This window comes from Columba livia, chromosome 4, assembly GCF_036013475.1.
Source record: "Columba livia isolate bColLiv1 breed racing homer chromosome 4, bColLiv1.pat.W.v2, whole genome shotgun sequence".
Taxonomy (NCBI): domain Eukaryota; kingdom Metazoa; phylum Chordata; class Aves; order Columbiformes; family Columbidae; genus Columba; species Columba livia.
Window position 1 is genome coordinate 54314174 of NC_088605.1, and position 21268 is coordinate 54335441.

The window sequence follows — 21268 nt, forward strand, 5'->3', positions numbered from 1 at the left end:
TGAAATCCACCTGAAAGACCACAGTAACATGAGTATATACAGTTGTGAAACCACTTCAGATGTCATCCTAGGTCTTGTTTATTTTCAAGATGCAAGTCTCCACTGAAAATAAGGGCTTACCCTTTCTTGGCCTGAGAGTAGTGCAGAAAAGAGTTAACATAATTACGATGAAGGCTGCATGCGGGCATTGAGAATGAGAACACAGTAGATGGTAGAGAAATGTTTGCCAGCAATACTGACTAAGGTGGCATAATCTTCTGGTATTGCTTCCTATCAGTGAAGAGCAAAACAGAACTTCAGGTCAAATCAGTGCCAGAACAATCTGTCTCTTCTTGGAAATGAAGCTATTTTACTGAGTAGTTTTTCTGCTACTTCAGCAAACTATTTTCAGTCGCATGCTATTAATTAACCTGGGATATAGCCCTGTGGTAAAATGCACTTCAAGAGACAACCAAATGAAAGAGCTTTACTGTGTAGCTAAGGTTGACAAAGGCAATCTAATTCCTCCCAGCAAAACTAGGATAACCAGACAGTCTTTAATCAAGATTTGGCTTCGCTAAGGAAACAATCTAGAATCCTTTTTTGGTCTTCTTGAATATCAGTTTCTGTGCTGGCTTGCAGAGATGCAAGAAGAGAGAATGCAGAGGTTCCTGTGGGCTTTTCTGGCTCGATTTGTTTTTTATTTGTGGAGGACTTGTATCAAATGGGGGATTCTAGAGAAATCCTGTTTTCCTTAAATTTCAGACCTAATATACAGCATGGAAGAGCTTTTCTATGGCAGAGAGTAAGTTTCCAAAATTTTTCTGAACTGACCAGTTGCTTCTGGACAGAGGGCAATGAGCCAAGCTTTTAGCTTTTGCAAGTTCACAGCATGCTCAGCTCTGATCAGTCTCAGAGATGCTCTTTTCTTTCTACTTTTATAGTTCTGGAATCCCTGGATGTGTTGTTCTGTAAAAAACCCTAAGCTTTGAACATCTTCTGTATTAAGTTTCTTTACAAAGGTAAAATAAGGAATATTGTTCAACAGTCTTTGGTCCAGCTGTTTTGAAATGAGAAGGATTAAAAAGGCCATGGAAATCATTAATTCTTAAATTGCCATCTCTTGGTAAGCTCCCCGCACCAGTCCACCAACCACACACGTGTAAGGAAATTACCAGCCCAAGTAACCATTTATTTGTTTATTACATCCTGGCTGAGTTTTGGTAGTCTGTTTGAAGTTGAGAATCCTTGCTGTTACTTCACCAACCGAGAGTGTGTTCTTCAGTTAATTTGTTACTTAAACAAATTTCAGGAAATGAGGAAAAAGTGCCCAAAACAAGCTTCAGTTACAGATTTCATGACTTCTTGATGCATAGAAGTTCTGCGTGTCTTTTAGTCTATCTACTTACCCATCAAAGAACTGAATAAAAGAACTACAGAATGAAAATTCATGTCTTGCCTTGTTAACCACAGATCACACCATGTCTAATTCAGTGACTGATTCAGAAATGTGCATATTTTTATGCCTGTTTGTATTTACAGTTCTAACAGATGCTGAACTCATTAAAAATGCTTTACAAATTGGTTTCAATCATTATAAGCAATGGAAGATTAGGTTGAAATGCCAGTTGCTGATCACTGATTTAGAAGGCCAACTCTGGTAGCTGTCTTGTCAGCAAATTATAAGCTGTTAAATGGAGGAGAAAGACAACCCAGTGCTCTTAGTTGCAGATCTGACATCAGTTGGACTAGTGACGTTGAGATTAATCTGGAGATTTGAAAAGGCCGATACCAGACCTGCCCTTCTCTTACATCTGTTTAATTATCTGCAATAACTATTTTGTTGTTGAGAGGGTGTATCAGCCACTTCAGACATGCTGTATCTTGTACTTGCTACTCCAAGAGGTCAAAGGAGCAAGTCTTTGAAGTGAAGTATCTCAAATGTGAGCGTGTTAAGTGTAAGGAGTGTGTTGTGCTCCCTGATGCTGAGAATTGCAAACTGGGTGTCAGTCCTAATTTAGTTGATTTAACTTGAAAGTGGGAAAGACTTCATATTTTGCTTAGGCCACTCCTATGTGTTGTGGATTGTGAAAATAGTTGGACCTTACATTTCAAGACAAACAATGTGTTTGAAGGGAAGGGGAAGAGAAAGGAAGAAAATGAGTCTGGTAATAGAAAGGTTAAGCAAAGAAAGAGCCACTTTACAAATGGACTGTCTTGCAAATTTGTACATGGGAAATGATTTATGTAAAGAAAAGTGATAGCATCTGAAAGTGGATGTGAAGAAGGACAGTTGTGGGTTTTTGAGGACTTGCAGATCTTGTCGACAGTCATACTGTTGCATCTGCTTCACTTGGGTTAGTATAGTGAAAAGAAGGAAGGCAAAGGGTGAAATGTGTTGATGGGAACTAGTGGTGTGGGTCCCAGTAGGCACAGACCTAGTTGGGATGGAGGGGGTAATAGATTCTTTTGGTTGACAAGGGAGGGAGAAAAATGTTCATTTTCCAGGTGCCCCTTGCTGGCAGGTATTAAATGATTGTTTTTCCCCTTTACCAGCAATTGTTGAGGAACAATTTGTTTTCACTTTCTGCTGACATTTGGTCTTTGAGTTGCCAATAGAGACATCATACTTGTGTGGGTTTGGTAAATTTTTTTTTTTTCCTCCACCTCTTCTCTGCTGGGTGATGCTCAGTCACTACTTGCACTCTTTCCCCGACTCTGCTGGATGTGGTCAAGGTAACAACCAGGTGTAGTGTGGTGTTCTGTTGCATGGGGAACATCTCAGGAACAACATGGGGCACTTCAGGAACTAATTGTTCACCTGTTTCTTGCTCCAGCATTGTCAGGAAAGCTTCTCGGTGTTTCTCCATGTGCTACTGGTTTCCAAGTAGTTCAGTGTCATGTCAGGGCTCTCTGCTCAGTCCTATCCCTTTGTCCCCAAGGGAGAGGCAGCAGAAGTACTGCAACGCATGCTGGACATGTGGGGACATGCTGCATCAGCTCAGTATTGTAAAATGGATCCATTTGAAATTTCTACCTGAGCTTACTGTCTCTTAGAACGTGTTTTGGGTTTTTTTTTGTCTTTGGCTACGTGTATCCTATTAAACCATGGAAAGGACTGTTTTAAAAGTCTTTCATTGGCTTGGCAGATGCTACATAGTTGAAAAATATTTCAGTTTTTATTGCATTTAAAACCAGTTCACTCTCTCAGTTTAAGTAAGACCACACTATTTATCTCTGTCTTGGCACTGCCTGATGAACTGAACTCTCACAAGTGTTTGGTTACCAGCTCGCGTAGTTCTTGAGTTAACTCAGGAGCCTGGCAGCTCTAGCACAGCTGAAAGCTCATGGGGTTGGAAGTGGACCAGAACCATGCTCAGAATTCCAGTGCTTTTAGAAAGAGGGGTTTGAACCTCTTTTGCTGTTATTTCCCCCCGTATTTTGGGGAGGATGCTTCCCTTTCTTCTGAAAGCCTTAAACAGGAGGTGACATTAATATTATGACTGGAAACTAGTTTCAGTTGTTTTCCTGCGGTCCCTGGCTACTTGATTGCATTGCATCTTTGTTAATTTTTTTTTCCATGGTACAAACATGTGAGAGGGTAAGAGTAGAATTACTTAAAATTATTTTTCTTAGGTTAAATCTGCATAGTAGGAGCTTTGAGACAGTTATTTTGGTTTGTAATCAATGCCTTAAGGAAGGAAATAGAGAATGAGTTATTTTATTCTCATCCTTTGTAACAGTTTCGCGAAGTTGTGATGTAGGCAGTATGATCTACTGTATTAGTTAAAAGCTACTAAAAGAGGAAAAGGTCAACAAAACAATCTTGGCAAAATCAGCCCTTTTTCTGCACTTAATCACATTCATGAAGGTCATGAAGATGGTTGAGTGTGGACGAACTATTTCAGGTGGATCAGTAAATTCAGCCTCTACATCTACAGGGTATAAATGCATGTGCCAAAGTTTGTTTAAATGAATATTGGGAAGACTTCAGGCTAAATATGTTGGTTTTGATGTTTTTAAAACTAAATCATGTTTCTGTTTCCCAACTTGTTTCTGTAGTGTGTTTCAGAATATGAAGAGTTCATATGTATTTAAAGTCTTTGTCTTAAAGAATGTTAAGGATAACTTAAGGTTCCATGTAACTTAAGGTTCCTGAGTTGGGTCTTTTAAGCAGAAATCCTGTAATATTTTAAAATGTGGGGTTTTTTTGTTTTGTTTTGTTTTGTTTTTTTGTGGTGCATACACACAGAATTAGTAAAACAAATTCCCGTAGTCACCTGCAGTGTTATTTTTTGAAGTTGATGGCCAGCTAAGGTTTTCTTTCTAAAAATGCTTTATTGCATAATGAAATATTTTCTTATGTACTTGCAAGAGGAAGATTCTTTCCATCTTTACATTTCTTTTGTTTAGCATTTGAACTTACTGCCACAATAGTAAGTACACTTGTTCTGCTTTGTTTCATGGGAAGTGGGGTTAGAGGTATAATACAAAATGTCATCTCTTGGGGCTGGAACAGATTATGTTATTTTCATTCTTAATTAAAATTTTACTTAATTCCGTTGATTGAAGTCTATTTCCACTACTTTCACCTTACAAGTTTTTTAAAATTCTTGCTGGGGGAGTTTTCTTCAGCTCATCTTATTTTCAAATGTACATATTTGATGACCTTGGACACAATTGATCATTTTTACTACTGTATCAAGCAGATGTTTGGTTGTGGCCATTAAAGGGAGTGATTCCAGGTTTTAATCTTTTCTAGCTAGGGGCTGATTGGATTGATAAATTCAACATTTGGAAGTATTTGAAGTCACATTGGAGGAGATCTAGAAACAGAAGATACTTGTACAGCTTGTTAGTTGAGCCATAGGTTTTAATTGGTTTGTTGTATATTGACATTGGTAGGTTCAAGTAACTTACATTGTTTTGTCACTTGCAATTTTACTTACTGAAATAGGATAGGAAAACCCCACAAAATCCTGTCTTCTGTGTATAAGAGATACATCACCCTGTAAGGTTTTGTATTTGTTATTGTTTTAGGGTATTTTGGGGCATATTTTTTCTGTATGTGACAAATAGGGAGCTCAGCAGTGTAGTGTGAGAGCTTAAATTTGTTTAGCCTACGTGATCAGAGGTACCATCCATTGATGTCTTATTTCTTTTGGATCTGGAGGAGAAAGCCAGAGCAAGGAAATACCCTCCTCCTCTCTTTTATGTCCTAAAAAGCAGAGCAGGGAAGACGAGATTTGCACTGTGAATTCTAAGCTTGTCATACTGACTTTCAGCAAAACATACCATAATTTAAAAATCCATTAGAAAAACCATAACAAACTCCTTTAGTTTTCAGGTATTTAATAAACTTGAAATAACTACTTAAAGTAGACTTTCCAGGATCTTCCCATTTCTAGAATGTTTATTGCCTTCTTCCTTTTTAAAGCAAAATTCTGCATAGGGGTTTAAGGAGTGTTCAGAAAAATGTGTATGTTAGTCTTAAACTGAAAGATGAATTTAATGTTATCTCTTGCGTGCATTGGTAGGAGGGGAGACTTTCTGAGCTTCAGGATCTGGAAGCTGGGAATTTTCTTCTGGGTAATTGTACTACCAAGTTATTGATATAGTTTTGCTTTGGTATCACAGACTGTAGGAAGCCTGAAAGCGATTTCTCAGCTTCTTTTAGGGGAAGATGAGTTGAAGAAATTGAAGGACTTGCTTGGTAGATCCTTTTACATCTGATACCTGCAAGGAGTAATTTAATACTTTTCCGAGGAGATTAGAAATATTCTAGATTACAAGATAGTTGAACAGCCAGTGCTGTAGGAACATCCCAAGCTGACAGGAGAGTGGAAAATGTTGTTACTGGTGGAGCTGAAGGAGGAAATTATTATTCTGCTGTTATTACTTACAATGTAGAAGGAAAAAACAGACTTATCCTTCAAATACATGTTTATTTTTCTTTATATAAGGAGTCTTATGCCTCCTTCAGTGAAAATGACCTGGTTTACTGTTTGAGGTGTAGAAAAAAAAATATTTTGACTCAAGGAAATGCTCTGTCTTGTTCCTGCCTTAGTCAAATTCTACTTTCAAGGCAGATTTTAGGGTTTAACACATTCACTCGTGTATGCAACTCCCTGCCTGCCACGACTTTTTTTTTTGGTAGGTCTGTGGCCAGGGGTTTGGCAGCAGTATTATCAGACAACATCAAAAATTGAGCTGGCAAGTTGCAAATTCATGGTGTAGGAAGTATTCTTTGTCACTTTTGGTTCTCAGATTTCGATGCTTGTTTTGCAGTTTTCAAGTATTATTTGCATGGTTTGAATGTAGGATCTTACTAAGGAGTCAGGTTTATTCTTTGCCCACTTCCACTGCTGCCTAGAATTATTATTTTCTGTTTCAGTTTTGAGTTTTTTTTTCTTTAGGTTTAAAAGGACTTTTGTTCCTCAAAATGTTTCTGGTTTGTCCAGTTTTATCAGCTACTCTAATAAGAAGTATTTCCTCTCCCTATTAACCTTGTCTTTTCTCTTCGGATCATTGCTGCTGCAGCAGTGCTATATTAGTATAGGAGATAATTCCATTCTTATTGTAGACATCAGCCTTAATGACATGTATGCTACAAAATGTGATCATTTTATATGTTGACTGTTACATAAATGGCATAACACAAGAATAGGAGAGCTGTGAGTATTTTAGCTTGCTGGTGTGAATAATAGCAAGGAATAATCAGAAAAGATAGGTGTCGCTCCTTAGTGTGACTAAAATTGTGGTGGTGGATGTTGTGGTTACGAAGCACCACAGGTAGAAAAGGAAGTATGAATCTATTCTGTTAATAACACCACAGGCTAACATTAAATGTGTCTACAAGCAAATAGAATAACATCAAGCAAGGTCATCAAACAACATAGTTTTATTTCTTTTATTTCTTTTTTTTTTTTTTTTTCCTTTTAAATACAGCTGATCCTGCTGCTCTGGGATTCATAATTTCGCCATGGTCTCTCCTGTTACTTCCATCTGGCAGTGTGTCATTTACTGATGAAAATGTCTCCCAACAAGACCTGCGAGCATTCACAGCACCAGAGGTTCTGCAGAACCATTCTCTGTCATCTCTGTCTAACGTTGAAAAGGTAGAGTACCTCTTTGTTGGCAGGCAGCTGCTGTCTTTTGCTGTTGATTACTTGACAAAATGGCTTTAAATGTTTCTTTTTGTCTCTGTGGGGCTCATGTTTTTATATGTAACTATTGATTTATTTTCTTGGAGAGAGAGGGGTCCTCCTACTTTGTTTTGGTCCGCAAAAGTGGAATAGTGATTATGATTGTATGCACTTATGAAGAAGTGTCTGTGTGCAGGTCCCTGTTAATGTGTGCTACTAACAGCCATGCTTGGGCAGTGGGTGCACAGAGTGTCCATCAAACCAGGAGTAAGCAGTAAGCAACACTTCACCGTCTTTTAGAAAAAATATTTCAGTGGCATCAACAATTTCCATTTTTAAATTTTTTTTTAGCAAAATACATCTGAGAGGTAAGCAAAGGAATTACTCAGGCAGTCCTGGGCTTTGAAAGCTGGGATATTCCCACACTCATCTCTGAAGAAAAAAATTGTTTTCATTAACATAAGTATTCCTCAGTTGTGCAACAAATCTTTCCTTTCCACCTTTCTTTTTTAACTCTTCCCCAATGGTAGATGTTCAGGCAGGTAAATTTTACATATGTGATCTCTTCCAGGTCATTGATATGCACAGTCAAAATGACTAGCTTCTCAAATGTCTTCTTAACAGTAATTTGTTGCAAATGGTAACGCTTTCCCCAGAAAACCAGTCCCGTGGCCTCATCAAAGATATTTCGAGGTGGGAGTAAGGAGGAAGATGAGCTCTATTTCCATCTCCTTGGCTTCTCTGGATCGATAATCCTTAGAGAAGAAGTTGGCCACAACCAGTGTTGTTGTAATCTGGGAACAATTATGGCATTTGGCAACATTCCTCCAGGAAGAACAGCAACATGCTCCTACTCCAGAGGAAACCAGTATTGGCATCAGTTGCTGTTGTCTGCACAAGGACTATTAAAACATGGTTTTTTGTGTTGAATATTTTATGTTTGCAGCTTCTTCTAAGCCTTGTATATAGTCAGTTTTCTTTAGGACTGTAGCACTGAATACCTACCGAAAATCACTGTTTCCTCAGTTACTCACAAGCCCTTTAGACATCCTTCTTGCCCTGCAGTGTGGTCAAAACTAATGGTATAATAAAACATGTATAATTTTATCTGTGGCAAAACTAAGACATTGGCAGCTTAGGTTGAAATTTTAATAGGAAAGTAAAAATAACGCTGACATCAATGCAGGATTTGGGATCAGTTGAGTAGGATGCAGCTGCCAAGCTCTGTAGTCAGACTGTTGGAATTGTTTATCTTCTTTCAAGAGAGACAACACTGTTGAAGACAGTAACGTTGCCTCTAGTGCCAGTTCTGAAGTTAATATACAAAACAGGCCTTTATAAATGCTAGAAAAAAAGTTTTGGAATGACATGTTTGTGACCTTCTTCAGAGCTGATTGCATTCTTTGTTCAGTGCCAGTATTCATTTAGTATGTTGCTTTTTTCTTTTTGAAATAAGCAGAGAACTCTGACTACAAAAACCATCCTATGATATTTCTTAAGCTTTAGGAAGGAAATACTCAGAGGGACCACTGTGGCCTGTAAAAACAGAACACATCAACAGGCGATGACCAAATTCTGTCATTCTGCGCATGTGCAGTGCCAATTAATCCTCTGATTATGGCGGTGTGAATTTATTTCATTATAGCAGTACAATTTTGCCTGCTGAGGGGTGATGACAAAACTGAAAGCCAAGGCTGTAGCAACTGTATTGCTGTTTTCATTGAGAAACAGTTGGGTATGGAAATACGCACACTTTGGCTTTACATAAGCAAATTACTCATAGGGTCAGGTATAGACTAAATAAAACACTTTAGCTTGTGGTATTCAGCTATCGCATTAGGTTGAAGCTTCGAGCTTTGCGCTTGAGATAAATTAAGCTTTTTTGTATTTGAACTCCACTTGATTTCTGCATGTTTCTTGGACAGACTGAGGTGGGGGAAAATTAGCTGCTCTGATAGCCTCGGTGATACAAAAATGTTCAAAGAAAACTTTCTGCTACCGTTCTTATTTTCAGTTTAAAGCCTTGTGGAGAAATAATACAGCTGTTCTGCCAGTGTGGGGTTCATGTCTGGGTGCAGTAGTCTGAATGAAGGTGGGATCTGAGAGTCTCTCATCCTGCATTCGCTTATGTGAGACCGTCCAGCTGAAACAGAAAAGTACTGTTGTGTATGAAGAACTGAAGAAATAACACACACCCAAAACCCCCCAAACAAAGAAAAAAAAACCCCAACCAACCAAAATTAACAAAATATACAAACAGAACCCAAACACAACAGACTATCTGTAATACAGGAACTACACAGTATAGTACATTTGTGCAAAGTGCTTCAAACATATCAGTCTTCTAGGGTTTACTTGCTTGCCCATGCAGAAGGAGAAAGCTACCTGAAACATAGCTTTTGTACAGAAACTTTTGTCCTAGTATGGGTTTATTAGCTGATAAGGCTGATAAATGGCTAAAATATGCATCCTCCTTTTTTTGGCTATTGTCCTCTACATTTGTATTAATCTGCGTGTTGGATGATGCAGTGGTTATTTGTCGTGATATGTTGACTTCATGTTTCTTAGTTTTTCCTTTTTTTTGTTTGCGTGTGTTCTGTTACAACTTGCTCTACTTCGCTGAATTCATTTGCTGGCAATCTGCTGTTTTTGATTTTGGTTGTTCTCCTGAAATCAGACCATGTCTGAAAGCTGCTGAAAGCAGAAAAATGTCACTTCTTAAGGCCTCTTAACAGGCAGTGACGAGATTGCTTTCACCTCTTGAGTTATGACTTCACTTGCTAACACAAAGTAACAGTGTATGCAATGATAAATATTAGAAAAAGTGATAGTTAGTGAATACCTCTTTGATTCCAAGACACCCAGTCGATTTCAATACAAAATAAGTCCGAGGTAGCTGCAAGCTTATTGGAAATAGAGTAAACAAACTGTTCAAAATGGTAATGAAATAATAATTTGAGAAATGAATTTTATGTTGATTTGTGTATTGTGGAAAATATTAGAAGAATCATAGTTTTTAAATGAACTAGAATCTTTTGAATAAGTGCTTTCATTTTGAAGAGATGTGTTATATGCCTCTTGAAGCAAAGGTTACTTCATCTGGAGAGAGAAAGAGTATTGTAAGTATGAATGTTTATTAAGTAGTGATGTACAAAACTACTTATTAGTTACTGATCATTTGAAATTAGCAGAATTCTTGAGGGTTTGCAACCTAATTTTTCAATAGATGTTTTTTGCCTAGTTTTCATGCTGGAATGATCTCTTATTCTAAGGAACTTTATGTGGTGCTTCACAAACGTCAAGCAGTTATAATCCTGTAAACAGACTGTCATATTTGTATATTTTTTTCCCTCCTGACTACCTGGCACAACCTAAGGCTGTCAAACTATAATAAGCAGTTAGAAAATTTTAAGGGGAACAGTCAAACACCAGTCGGGACTATGTATCTTATTTTTGAAGTTAAGGTGTATGAAGTAGGAGAGAGTTGCATGATATAATGTGTGCAGGCATTATGTTGAAATCCAAAAAGTAATTGATACGTAGTAGTGGCTTGCAAGTAACTTTGCAATGCTGTACTTGGAAAACCTCCTTTAGTTCATATAAAGCTTGAAATATCATTGATGAAGTAAAATATCACAGACTGCTCTAATTTGCGTTTTATTTTTAAAGCTGTTTTCAGATAGATTAGTAGGGTAGCATGTTTTAGTTTAGAAGTCTGATTGCGTGGTTGTACAATAGTATTTTTTGTTGAGGGTGGTGCATGTCTCTTCTTCAGAAATACCTTTTGTGATGTTGAAGTTCAGAATCACAGAATGATAGAATACATGTGCTGAGTTGGAAGGGACCCGTGAAGGTCATGGAGTCCAACTCAAGACTCCACACAGGGCAACCCAAAAATTTAATCATATTTCTAAGAGCATTGTCCGAATGCTTCTTGAACACTGATAGGCTTAGGACCATGACCACTTCTCTGATTGGAATTAACAATTTTGATAATAGACTTTTTAAGTGCTGTACTCACTTGGGGGTGGTGTGCTTTTTTTGTTTGGGTTTAGTATGAGAAGAAGAAAATTAGTTTCATATTTTTGTAGGTTCTATTGAGTCCATCCATCACCTTTGTACACTTAGTTTACAGATAAGTTTTTAAAATCTGTACCTGAGCCTGGACAGATCTTGTCAATGTGTATAGCGAGGACTTAAGTAAAATGTTTTTCTTTTAGTTAGTGACAAGGCTGGCTTCAGTGAATGACTTTTAATTCATCATTGTCTCTGTAATGGTTGCTCATTGCGTGCACAATTATTTAATAAACTTCTTGCTTTAAGTAGCAGAAGTATTACTCATAACTTGGTAGAAAGTCCCATTGCTCGTGTATGTTACTTACACGGTGCAGAAAAGCTGCCTTTCTTTCTGCACTTATTTGCCAGTTTCATTTTCAAAATCACTTATAGTGGCAGTATATGTTTTTTGCTCTTAATTCTGCAGTATTTAAAGCTTGTTTTCCCTGTCTTGATGGGCTTAACATGTTGAAGATATATTAATATTGTTAATGTTTATATTAATCATTAATTATGTGTGTAAAGATTACTGCATTTGTATTTTAAAATATCAATGACAAGGTGATGGCTTTCTACATTGATGCGCTTATATTCTCAGGGGTATTTTTCCCTTTAATCCTGGTTTTGGGGATCTCTTGACAGTAGTAGCTCAGTTTTGAGTCCTGCTAAGGTCTACCTTACCTTCAGACCAAAGTTTTAAGGAGCCTTGGACATGGCCATGCCGTCTGTACCCCAGACCAGGCAGGTGGCATGAATTATGTGTATTTCTGACTTCGACATGAGATGAAGGTTTAAAATGGATCAGAGAAAACAGAGGTGCTAGTTAGTTGCAGGATGTATTGCAGAAGTAGGATTTGCTTCTCTGACCCTCACGTCAAAGGGGAAGAACAATTTCAAAGACAACTGAACTTAAATACCAGGAAAATATATAGACAAAATTATTTTAAGTTAGTTGCTTTGTTTTGAAGGCCTGCTTTGTGTTTCCAGTCCTGTTCAATGAACTGACAAATATCTTGTGTCTTCTGACAGGTCCATATTTATTCTCTTGGCATGGCACTTTTTTGGGGAGCTGACCATGAAGTCCCTCAAAGTCAGGTAACGTTTTATTTAGTTTTGTTTAATATTGCAGCTTCGGATTTGATAGTTTGAACAAATCTGCATTTGGGTTCACATGACAAGGTGTCATGATGAGGCACTGAAAAGTGGGATTCAATTCCTGTGCTTGGAGCCTGCTCCCGTGAAGCCTGGGAAGGGTGATGGTGGTGTCCTCTTGCAGAAAGAAGCTGCTGATGCTACATTTCTGTTGGTTTCAGTGAAGATATATCTGGACTAGTCTATCCTGTAGTGTCACAGGCTGAAAGTCAATAGTTTAAGCCACTGACAAAGAAGAAAAGAAGTTGTTTTGTTTTAGGCTTATATAAAAACAAACATTTAGGTAACATCGTTGCTTTAGTCCTACTAAAGCAATTTATTCTCTGTGCTGCCATAACTGCTGAGAGTCTGGGCTTGGCACATACAGATACTTAAGTTACACAATGGCCAAGAAAGGGTATGAATTGTTTGGAACAGGGAGTATACTCTTGCTGCTGATTTGTCAGTTGATGCAGACACAGTCGCAGATTGCGTAGAGCTGGGTGTTATTGCACAATGGTTTTATCTCTGACGTCCAGCAGAACTTCTAGACTGTCTTTCCAAAAATGAGTGAAGGTGATGTGATTCATCATCTTCCTGGGTGCTCCTTCCACACCCCCAATTAAACTTTTAAGTCAACATCTAAAAGAGTGAAAATAAGATGAAATATGGCCAAAAAAGCATTTAACGATGAACTTGCAGTTGTGGGATTTGGCAGAGCACTGCATAGCTCAACAAGGTAATCTACGTCTGTTTTATATTTGGGTTCAGTCCTACTAGTTGTTATATGTAAGGGTAAGGAAGGGAATTTTGAAAGGTTCTTTGGCAATTTAAGTGTTCGGTTCCTAGTATTTTCTTTAATGGAGGGGTAGTTGGGTTCCCAGTTGTACTGAGTTAGAAGTAGCTCCCTGAATGCAACACTCAAGACAATTTGAAGCTGTGACTCTTTTAGGGATTCTTCTTTGTGATGCCTCCTGTGCCTGTTCCAAAAGCACAGTATTTTCTAAGACTCCTGTTCCCTTTATTTGTTCTCCTGTCTCACAGGATATAAAAGGAACAGTATTAAGCTGTAGTGGGAGAATGGCTCAAGGTAGGTAGAAATAGGTGTTGAGCAGAAAGTAGGCATGAATTTTAGCCCCCTTTTTCTTTGTTTCTTCCTTTGGTATTAGATTGTAGCAACAGTTTCACAGTAATGTGTGGGAAGGAGTGCTCTGCGTTTTGATATAATAGTAATTTTTCTAAAGGCAGTGTGGTCAGGAAAGAAAGGGGGAGTATAGAATTTACATTGAGGTGTTCTGATGTGGCCCCTTGCTCTGTGGAGTTATTGGAGGCAAACCAGCAGTCTGTGAATGGCATTACTTTAATTACAAGTGTTAATTTCTGTGTGCGGATTTTCTTTTTTTTTTTTTTTTCTTCATATTTGCCTGCCTGTGTTGGTTAATGAGATGCTTCTCTGCTTTCTCTGCTGGGAGTCTGGTTGAATGGAAGAGCGATTTTTATTATTAGTTAGAAGAAGTGCTAGACAGATAGTCGGGGAAAGCCCATGTTAATTAAATCAGGACAGTCCAGAATACTTTTTATTGGGGCAGTTTAAGAGCACTAATACAGGGAAGATTGGAGGATTGTAAAGGTTTGAAGTGCTCCGTGATAGGAAAAACCATGACAACACTTGTACTTTGTGGGTAGCCACCCACTTTGGGAGAGTTGCAGATCAGAAAGCCTAAGTCCCAAGTGCCTGCGGCATCAGAGAACAAGTTGCAGACTACTGCGTGCCCTGAGAAGTGATATTCCACATACAGTGTGCTGGATCAACTGAATGGAGAGTGGAGAATTAAATCTACATGGTTCTTAACTATATGGGTGTTGTCCTGTAACTGTGAAGATCTGCTTTATTAACCAGTGACTTTACTGTTTTATTCCTTACTTTTGTATTGATATGGTTTGATGATGTCATTGGACTTTAGAAATACTCACACAGCTGCTGCAAATATTGGTGAGGAATGGTAGAAAATGAGTGTAGCAGACAGAGGGTTACAGAATGGTTGCAATGGGGATTGAATTTAATCCTTGTGACTGGCAGAATGCTCCAAAACAACAGAGAAAATTTCTGCTGAAACTTTTCGCTAGTGATTAAGCCCTTGAGAAGGGAAAAGTGTCGGTGTCCTGACCTTACAGATTAGGCAGCTTGGTTGAACCAGATTGTTGTAGAGTAGGAATCAAATCTAGATGCTGAGTACCCATGCCCTGTTCTGCAACTGCTGTTTTTTCACCACCTAGATGGTGACTTCAAAATTGTCACTCAGTTAACGTAGGCAATAAATCTCGTGAATAGTTATTTTACAATGTTGAATATCTCTTGTTTCTGTGTGTATCCTAAGCCACTATTAAAACAGATCCTTCCATCCCTCCTGGTTTTGTTTGCCATTATAGCCTATCAAACTTGGAGATCATCTCAACAGCATCCTCCTTGGCATGTGTGAAGACGTCATTTATGCCCGTGTATCTGTACGGACCGTTCTGGATGCCTGCAGTGCCCACATAAGGAATAGTAACTGTGCCCCTTCTTTTTCATACGTGAAGCAATTGGTCAGATTGGTTCTGGGAAGCCTGTCTGGGGTAAGTCTTTGTCAGTATTTGAGGAATACTAGAGGTGAGCAGGAAGAGAGCAAAGGTGCTAAATCAGAGTCACCCTTCAGTCATTCTTCCTCTTGTTAGATTATGTTGCAATTTGATAAGGGGGAGTGTTGAAAGGAGGGAATTGCTTCTCTCCTCTTGGTAACAATTTGTGCACTTCACAGTTCCTCCTGCAATATGTATTCACAGCAGCTGTTTCTGAGCAAGATAATTTTCTGAATCATTTGTCTTTGTTGAAAGAAAAGTAGGGAAAAACTGGAGAACAAAAAAGATCATGAACTTTGGGCAAGCATTAGACTTCTTGGTACTTGAGATGCTTCAAAAATGGTGCCTGTCCATTTTCTTTTTTGAAGTTCTGCTTGACTTCTGGAGAGTTGCTTATTAAGAGGAAGAAGGACTTTTTTAGGTGGTGTGCCAATCCTCTTCCACTTCTGCTCAGCTCTTGGATATCATTACTGTGGAGGACGTTATTGTCTAATGATGACAAGTGCATTAAACTGTTTTCAGAAATGAAAGAAATTATGTGAACTCATCTTGAAATCTACCAATCCTGACAGGCAACCTCTCCCTTCACCTAAACCGTTACAGCATAACTTCAGTATAGTTAAATAATTTTAAGGCTCTGAGTAGAAAGGAAGGCAGGCCATAAATTATCAGTATTGTTAGCTTGTTCTCTGGCCAGTATTTCCTTTGCTTGTATTCTGTTTATAATCATAACAAATGCCAAGTGGTTTATTACTGCTGGAATGATATCCCACAATGGTCCTGAATTCTATCCAGTTTTATACCATTGAAACTCCTTTTTTATCTCATAGGGGTTATGCCAGTGTGAAAATCAGTGTCTGAATAGACAGCACTGTAATTGTGAGAAAAGTGTTTGACTTGATAATGCTTTATTTAAAAAAAAAAACCCTTTTGTTATGATCTAATCTCAGAAGTAGGGCTGAGCCTGAGCTCCACAAAGCATTGTCTAGTCTGTGAGGTTATGTCTGTCAGTCGGGTGCTCCTCGCTGTAACGTCTGAAGTCTTGTGCAGTTGCCAAGTGGAGTTAGTCTGTGATTCAATGAAATAAAGGCCTACAAGGCCTTAATCAGTGGTGCTATTAAAATAAAGATCCAAACCTTAAATCAGGCCACGAGCTATAGAAACAACCAGCATGGAGAGTGAGTCATTAGTCTCCAAGTTCTTAATGGCCCTTTCTGCTTAGCAGTTTTTCAGCTTTTCGTCATCTTGTTCTTGTCAGCAACTTTCAGAGGGAGCCTGAGGTTGGTGTGACAGACTCGTCTGGACTGGCCTGCCCAAGGCAGCAATAGCTGGTCCCAAATGCACATCCCCAAATCCGGTGGTGAGCTGAACCTAGCAAGTGTGTTCCTGTCTCCTAGACCATGTTGATAATGAAGGAATGGGACTGCTGGAGGTTATCCAGTGCTAAAGTTTTGCTCATCTTCTAGATGTCCTCTGCCAGGAACCTTTTTAACCTAATTCATAACATGTCACTGCATTGGCTTTGCAAGAAGACGAGAACAAAATAGCCGAGTAGAAGAGAGTGTTGACAGAAGAACAACATAGCTGTGCTGCTGTGGTTTTGTGCACCTTATCTAGCCATCCTTACTGGTTTTAATATTTAGTGCTCTGTGTGTGTGCTTGAATTTTTAAGTGAGTAAGGAAAGCACATCAAATTGTTTTTTTCAAAACCATGATACAACTTCTAATTCCAAGATCAGTGTACCTCCCATCTTGATTTGCCTTTTCAAAGGCTGGAGGAGTATTAGCTCTATAGCAGGTCATTTGGTGGTCGTTAAAGCACAGCTGGAAGGTCCTGTTTGAATATTTTCACTTTCCACATTAATATGATTTGTAGAGGGCAGTATGGCACAAGACTGGTTCAGTCTGGTTTATGTTAATTGAGTCGCATTGTGACTGTGAGGCACTGAAGACTGCTCAATTTCTCCTTCCCATCTCCCAACTAAGCCACTGTCCAAGTCAGGCTGATTCACACTGTATCAAAAGACCTAACCTAAGATTCTTTGCTGCAGCAAAGTAGCTCTTCTTTGAGTGACTGTAGATGTGAAATAATTTTTTAGGGAAGTGGTGATTAAATTAAAAAAGTTAAAAGTTACTAATGGGAATAATTAAGTCTGACACACGACAGGAATGTGCCTGAGGGATAAGGAAGAGGCTTGTCACAAGTGGATGAGATTTTACATGTGTAATAACCTGTGTTGAGGTATTAGCCTAAAACTTTCAGGTACAAGACCTTTCTCCCTGTTACACAGAAAAGTCATCAGGCCAATCACAAGTTCCAGTCATGTTGCACACATGGAACAAGGTTTTTGAGTGTTGCTGTCCCTTTGGTTTGCTGTAGGGCTGGAATGTTTAAGTTACACACTTGTGAACTTAATCTACACTTACTGGAAAAAAGTAGACCAAATGTGTAGTAAAAATAATGCACAGATTATTCAAATATGGATAATTCTAGGGGACATTCTCACTGCTGAACCTGTTTTTTTTTTTTTTATGAACCAATGCGTTTACCTAATGGACACTTGTTTCATGCTACTGTGAACTCTTCCGATATATGACTTTGTGTTACTGTCCATGTTGCAGGTGGATCAACTTTCTTGCAATGGAGACAGAAGAGTACAGCCAGACAGGAGCCAGGCTATTCGGGAGAGGCTGAGGGGAAAAGGACTTCCCACAGGTAAGTGCTTCGTTGCAGTAAGGATTATGGCAACAAAGAGAGCCCTTTGGAAGACCAAGTTTTGGTAGATTTTGCAGCCAGAGAAACTGAATAGGGGAGCACTTGCTGACATTCACAGAACTCTGATGATTCAATGTCTACCTAAGCATTGGTGTGGTGACATGAGAATAATTGTTTCAAGAAAATAAGCATCTTCTCACAGTTCAGTCCTGATGGTAGGAACGGGTTTTAAAGGTTGTCGGTCAAAAGTTTTGTTTCTGGAGAAGGGAATCTTCAGCTGAAAGTAGATCAGCTACAGGAACAGGAATGTTTTTCTTAGTTCCCTCTTTCCTGTGGACTTGGCTTTATCTCTTCCATAGCTCTAGTTGTACACAGTCTCTGTCCCTGCTTCCCAGGCAGCCCTGGGCTCTTTTCTCTGCACACAAAGTTTTTCTCCACCTCTTCTGTTTTCCTGAAGAGAGGTGTTCTATGTTCCATCATAGTTCTGCTGTGCTTTGACAGTGAGAGGTGGACATGGAGGCCAGGTGGGATTGTACCATTGCTTCAGGGAGGTAAGGAAAGAGGAAACCACTCATAAGTGGAAGGAGGACCATGTCATATTTGTTAAATGAGTCAGCTTGATAACCCCCAGCTATCAAGCTGGCTCAATAGTCCTCATCCTCTAAACCCTATTTCTCTTAAGTATATTGAAAGTACCTGCTTGCATAGAATGCTCCAGGGAATGCATGTTTGTGCATCCCTGTTTGTTCCAGTGAAAACAGTCCAAGCCTGGTCCCGAAGGTACTAGTTATTAATGAGAGGCTCTTGAATACTTGATTTTTTTCCTCTTTTTGTCAAGATGAGCTGTCAGCCAGCAAAAATGTGTTTCAGTCATTGCTTGTGTGTCATAACTTGGTGTTAGGCTTCTCTCTTCACCTTATCCCTAGAAGCAAAAAATACTTTTTTTTTCTGTTATTCGAGTCTTTATTTTCAGAAAGGAACGGAAATTAAGTCAGTCGTTCCTTTATTTTTTTTGCGTTCTTTCTGTACTGTTTCTACTCCAAGGTATTTCAGTTACTTTGTATCACATTGGTTACCTGTGGCACTCTCATTATTTTTCTCCTTTTCCTTAGAGGGCTTACAACCCTGGTAACTTCCCCAAGACATTTCCCAATTCTACTTCTATTACCAGTCCCATTTCCTGGTATGTCTTACTAGCACCATCTTATTTCTCTGTATTTTGATCTTCAATTCATTCCTTGATCTCCATTTCACTGAGTCCTCAGGGAATATAGACTGTCAGTAAAATGCAAAATGTAAGAAAACAATCCACACATAATGAATCCAGCTTTCCTCTTGGTGTATGCACTGAGTTATGTATTTGAAAGTTAGTGAGGACCTAGTGAAATACATGTCTGATATTAATGAGAGACAGCTCGCATTTGATTCAGGGCAATTTAATGCTCAGTTATTTATTTTTCTGTAACTGTATGCTGGTTTGCTGCTGCAAATGCTGCCAATAGCAGCATGGATCTGCCGCCCTGGGGGCAGAGCTTTTAGATTTATGGAAAAGTGAACGGTGGAATGTAGTACTAATTACACCGATGATAATCTCATTGATTGAAGAGCCACAAGTAAACAGCCAGGTGAGAGTTTAAGAAAATTAGTAATGGTAAAAAACCAAACCAAACTAAAAAACACACACAAAAAACTCCAAACAAAACAATTAAAAAAAAAAAATAGAAAAGTAAAATCTTTTTTTTTTTTTTTTTCCTGTTGACGCTACTGTTTTTGCTGCTGTGGGTAGTTGAAATACACACTTCTTATGCCAGTTGCAAAACAGCAAACACTTAGGTAGTAAACTCCCAGGTGGGATTATGATTCTGAGTTAAATGTCTTTCTAATAAGTTAGAAGTTATGTCCGTCATCTTTTCTCTAAATGTTTGGGTTTAACTTCTCTGAAAAGGCAGTTAGGGCCCAGTTTAGCACTGGGACAATTGTGGGTGTGGGGGCACACATAGGAACATGTCTAATTTTACCAGTCATTTTACCAGCATATTTAAGGAAGTAAATAAAGTAAGCAAAGGTCTTTGCTGGACAGGACAGAAGACTTGTTTTATAGTGACTGAGGTGAAATTCTGAGTCACTGTTAAAATCGTATTTAATGGAGAAAAAAGCAGTGTAGAGCTAAGGCATTTATTATTAACTCAAGACTATCAGAATGTTACTATGAATGTCTAACTTAAGATAGCTGATAAATCATGCCGAGTTTGTGAACACAGAGATGGTTCAGCAAGAAGATGTGCTTCTAGTTGGAGAGTAGCCAACTAATACCTTAGATGTTTGCAGTCTTTGAAAAATGCTAAGATTTTTGCCTTAAGTTTAGGAAAGTCATTAATGTCAAGATGAGTTTTCTGTACTGTGATCATCCAAAATTACTACTTCTGGGTCTTTATTATTGTCTTAGGACAAATGTTTTGAAATATTTTTCCACTTCATATGTTTAAATCAGATATTTTACTCTCCGTATGTACCAAGGTTGGACATTTTCAGCTTTTTGTTTCCATCTTTACATCTTAAAGATAATTACTAAATTAATAAATAGCTTCATGCTGATATTCTCCCTTCTTGACTCGTTTTCTGTGGTCATCTTGGTGAATGAACTTTATGGCAGGGCTGACTCTACAACTAATTTATATTAAATTGATATTAAAGAATGTTTACTTTCAGTCAAGTCATACTCAGAACACAGTATGTTGGAACTGACATGGCCAGTAGAAATAGAAGTGGCAAAAACTGCTGTGAGTCATCTGAACCAATGAGTGTTATTTAAGTTTCCAACTCAAAACACTTTAGAGCTTAAGAGTCTTCAAGAATTATTTTTGGAAGTTGCTTGATAAAATGATTTTGGTGTGACAAAAGAGTAAGTAGTTGTGAAACTCTTCCAAATATGAAGCAAGAATTAATTCATTACATTACTCTTTTTGCCACAAACTATGTCACTTGTCCTTCAAAAGGATGCACACTCTCTTTAAAGCCTGTCTGGAATCTCTGTAACTTGAAATCCTGCACCAGGGAAGCGTTGGTGAGTCACCTTTTGTGTTTATTTACAAAGTTCTGACTGTGTTGATGATCTGTGAATAACAAGAACAGACCTTTGCAGAGATATTTCCTCTTTCTAAAGAGATTTAGCTAACAGACATCTTAGCTTTGCTTCACAGGGTCTTTTAACTCAACTTGCGCAGTGTGGTAGACTGTCCTGAGTTAAATTTGTGTGTTACAATGCTACAGTGGTATCCTGCAAAATTCCCACCTTTGTCTCTGCTAAAAGAATATATGCCGTTTTTAAAAGATCATTAAGGTTCACCTTATCTGTATGTAACACAAAATAATTGGAAATCCTGAACAAAATTTTAGCTGTTGATAAAGTCCCTGTTTAATTAGACTATACTCTTAGTCAGATGCAGCAAAAATGGTAGGTGTTGTAAACTGAATAAAAGATTCTAAGGCTAAGTGAAGTTGATTTTAATTTTAACAGGAAATTCTAACTTTTAGTTACCCTGCTCTGGAATAAAAATTACTAATGTAGCTGCCCAGCAAAAACTCTTGCACAGAAGAAAATGTACCGTTTTGCTTTTCATCC

At 38.3% G+C, this 21268-nt stretch overlaps 1 protein-coding gene across 3 annotated transcripts in view; it reads left to right on the top strand.

Moving 5' to 3' along the window:
* PTPN13 (protein tyrosine phosphatase non-receptor type 13) overlaps window positions 1-21268 on the top strand; it is a 120801-nt gene that overhangs the window by 28799 nt on the left and 70734 nt on the right. For all 3 annotated transcript variants that reach the window (XM_065061800.1, XM_065061801.1, XM_065061802.1), the window contains exons 3-6: window positions 6928-7097; window positions 12210-12275; window positions 14742-14927; window positions 17553-17646. In XM_065061800.1, coding sequence (XP_064917872.1) covers window positions 6928-7097; window positions 12210-12275; window positions 14742-14927; window positions 17553-17646 — 516 coding nt within the window. The remainder of the gene's footprint in view (window positions 1-6927; window positions 7098-12209; window positions 12276-14741; window positions 14928-17552; window positions 17647-21268) is intronic.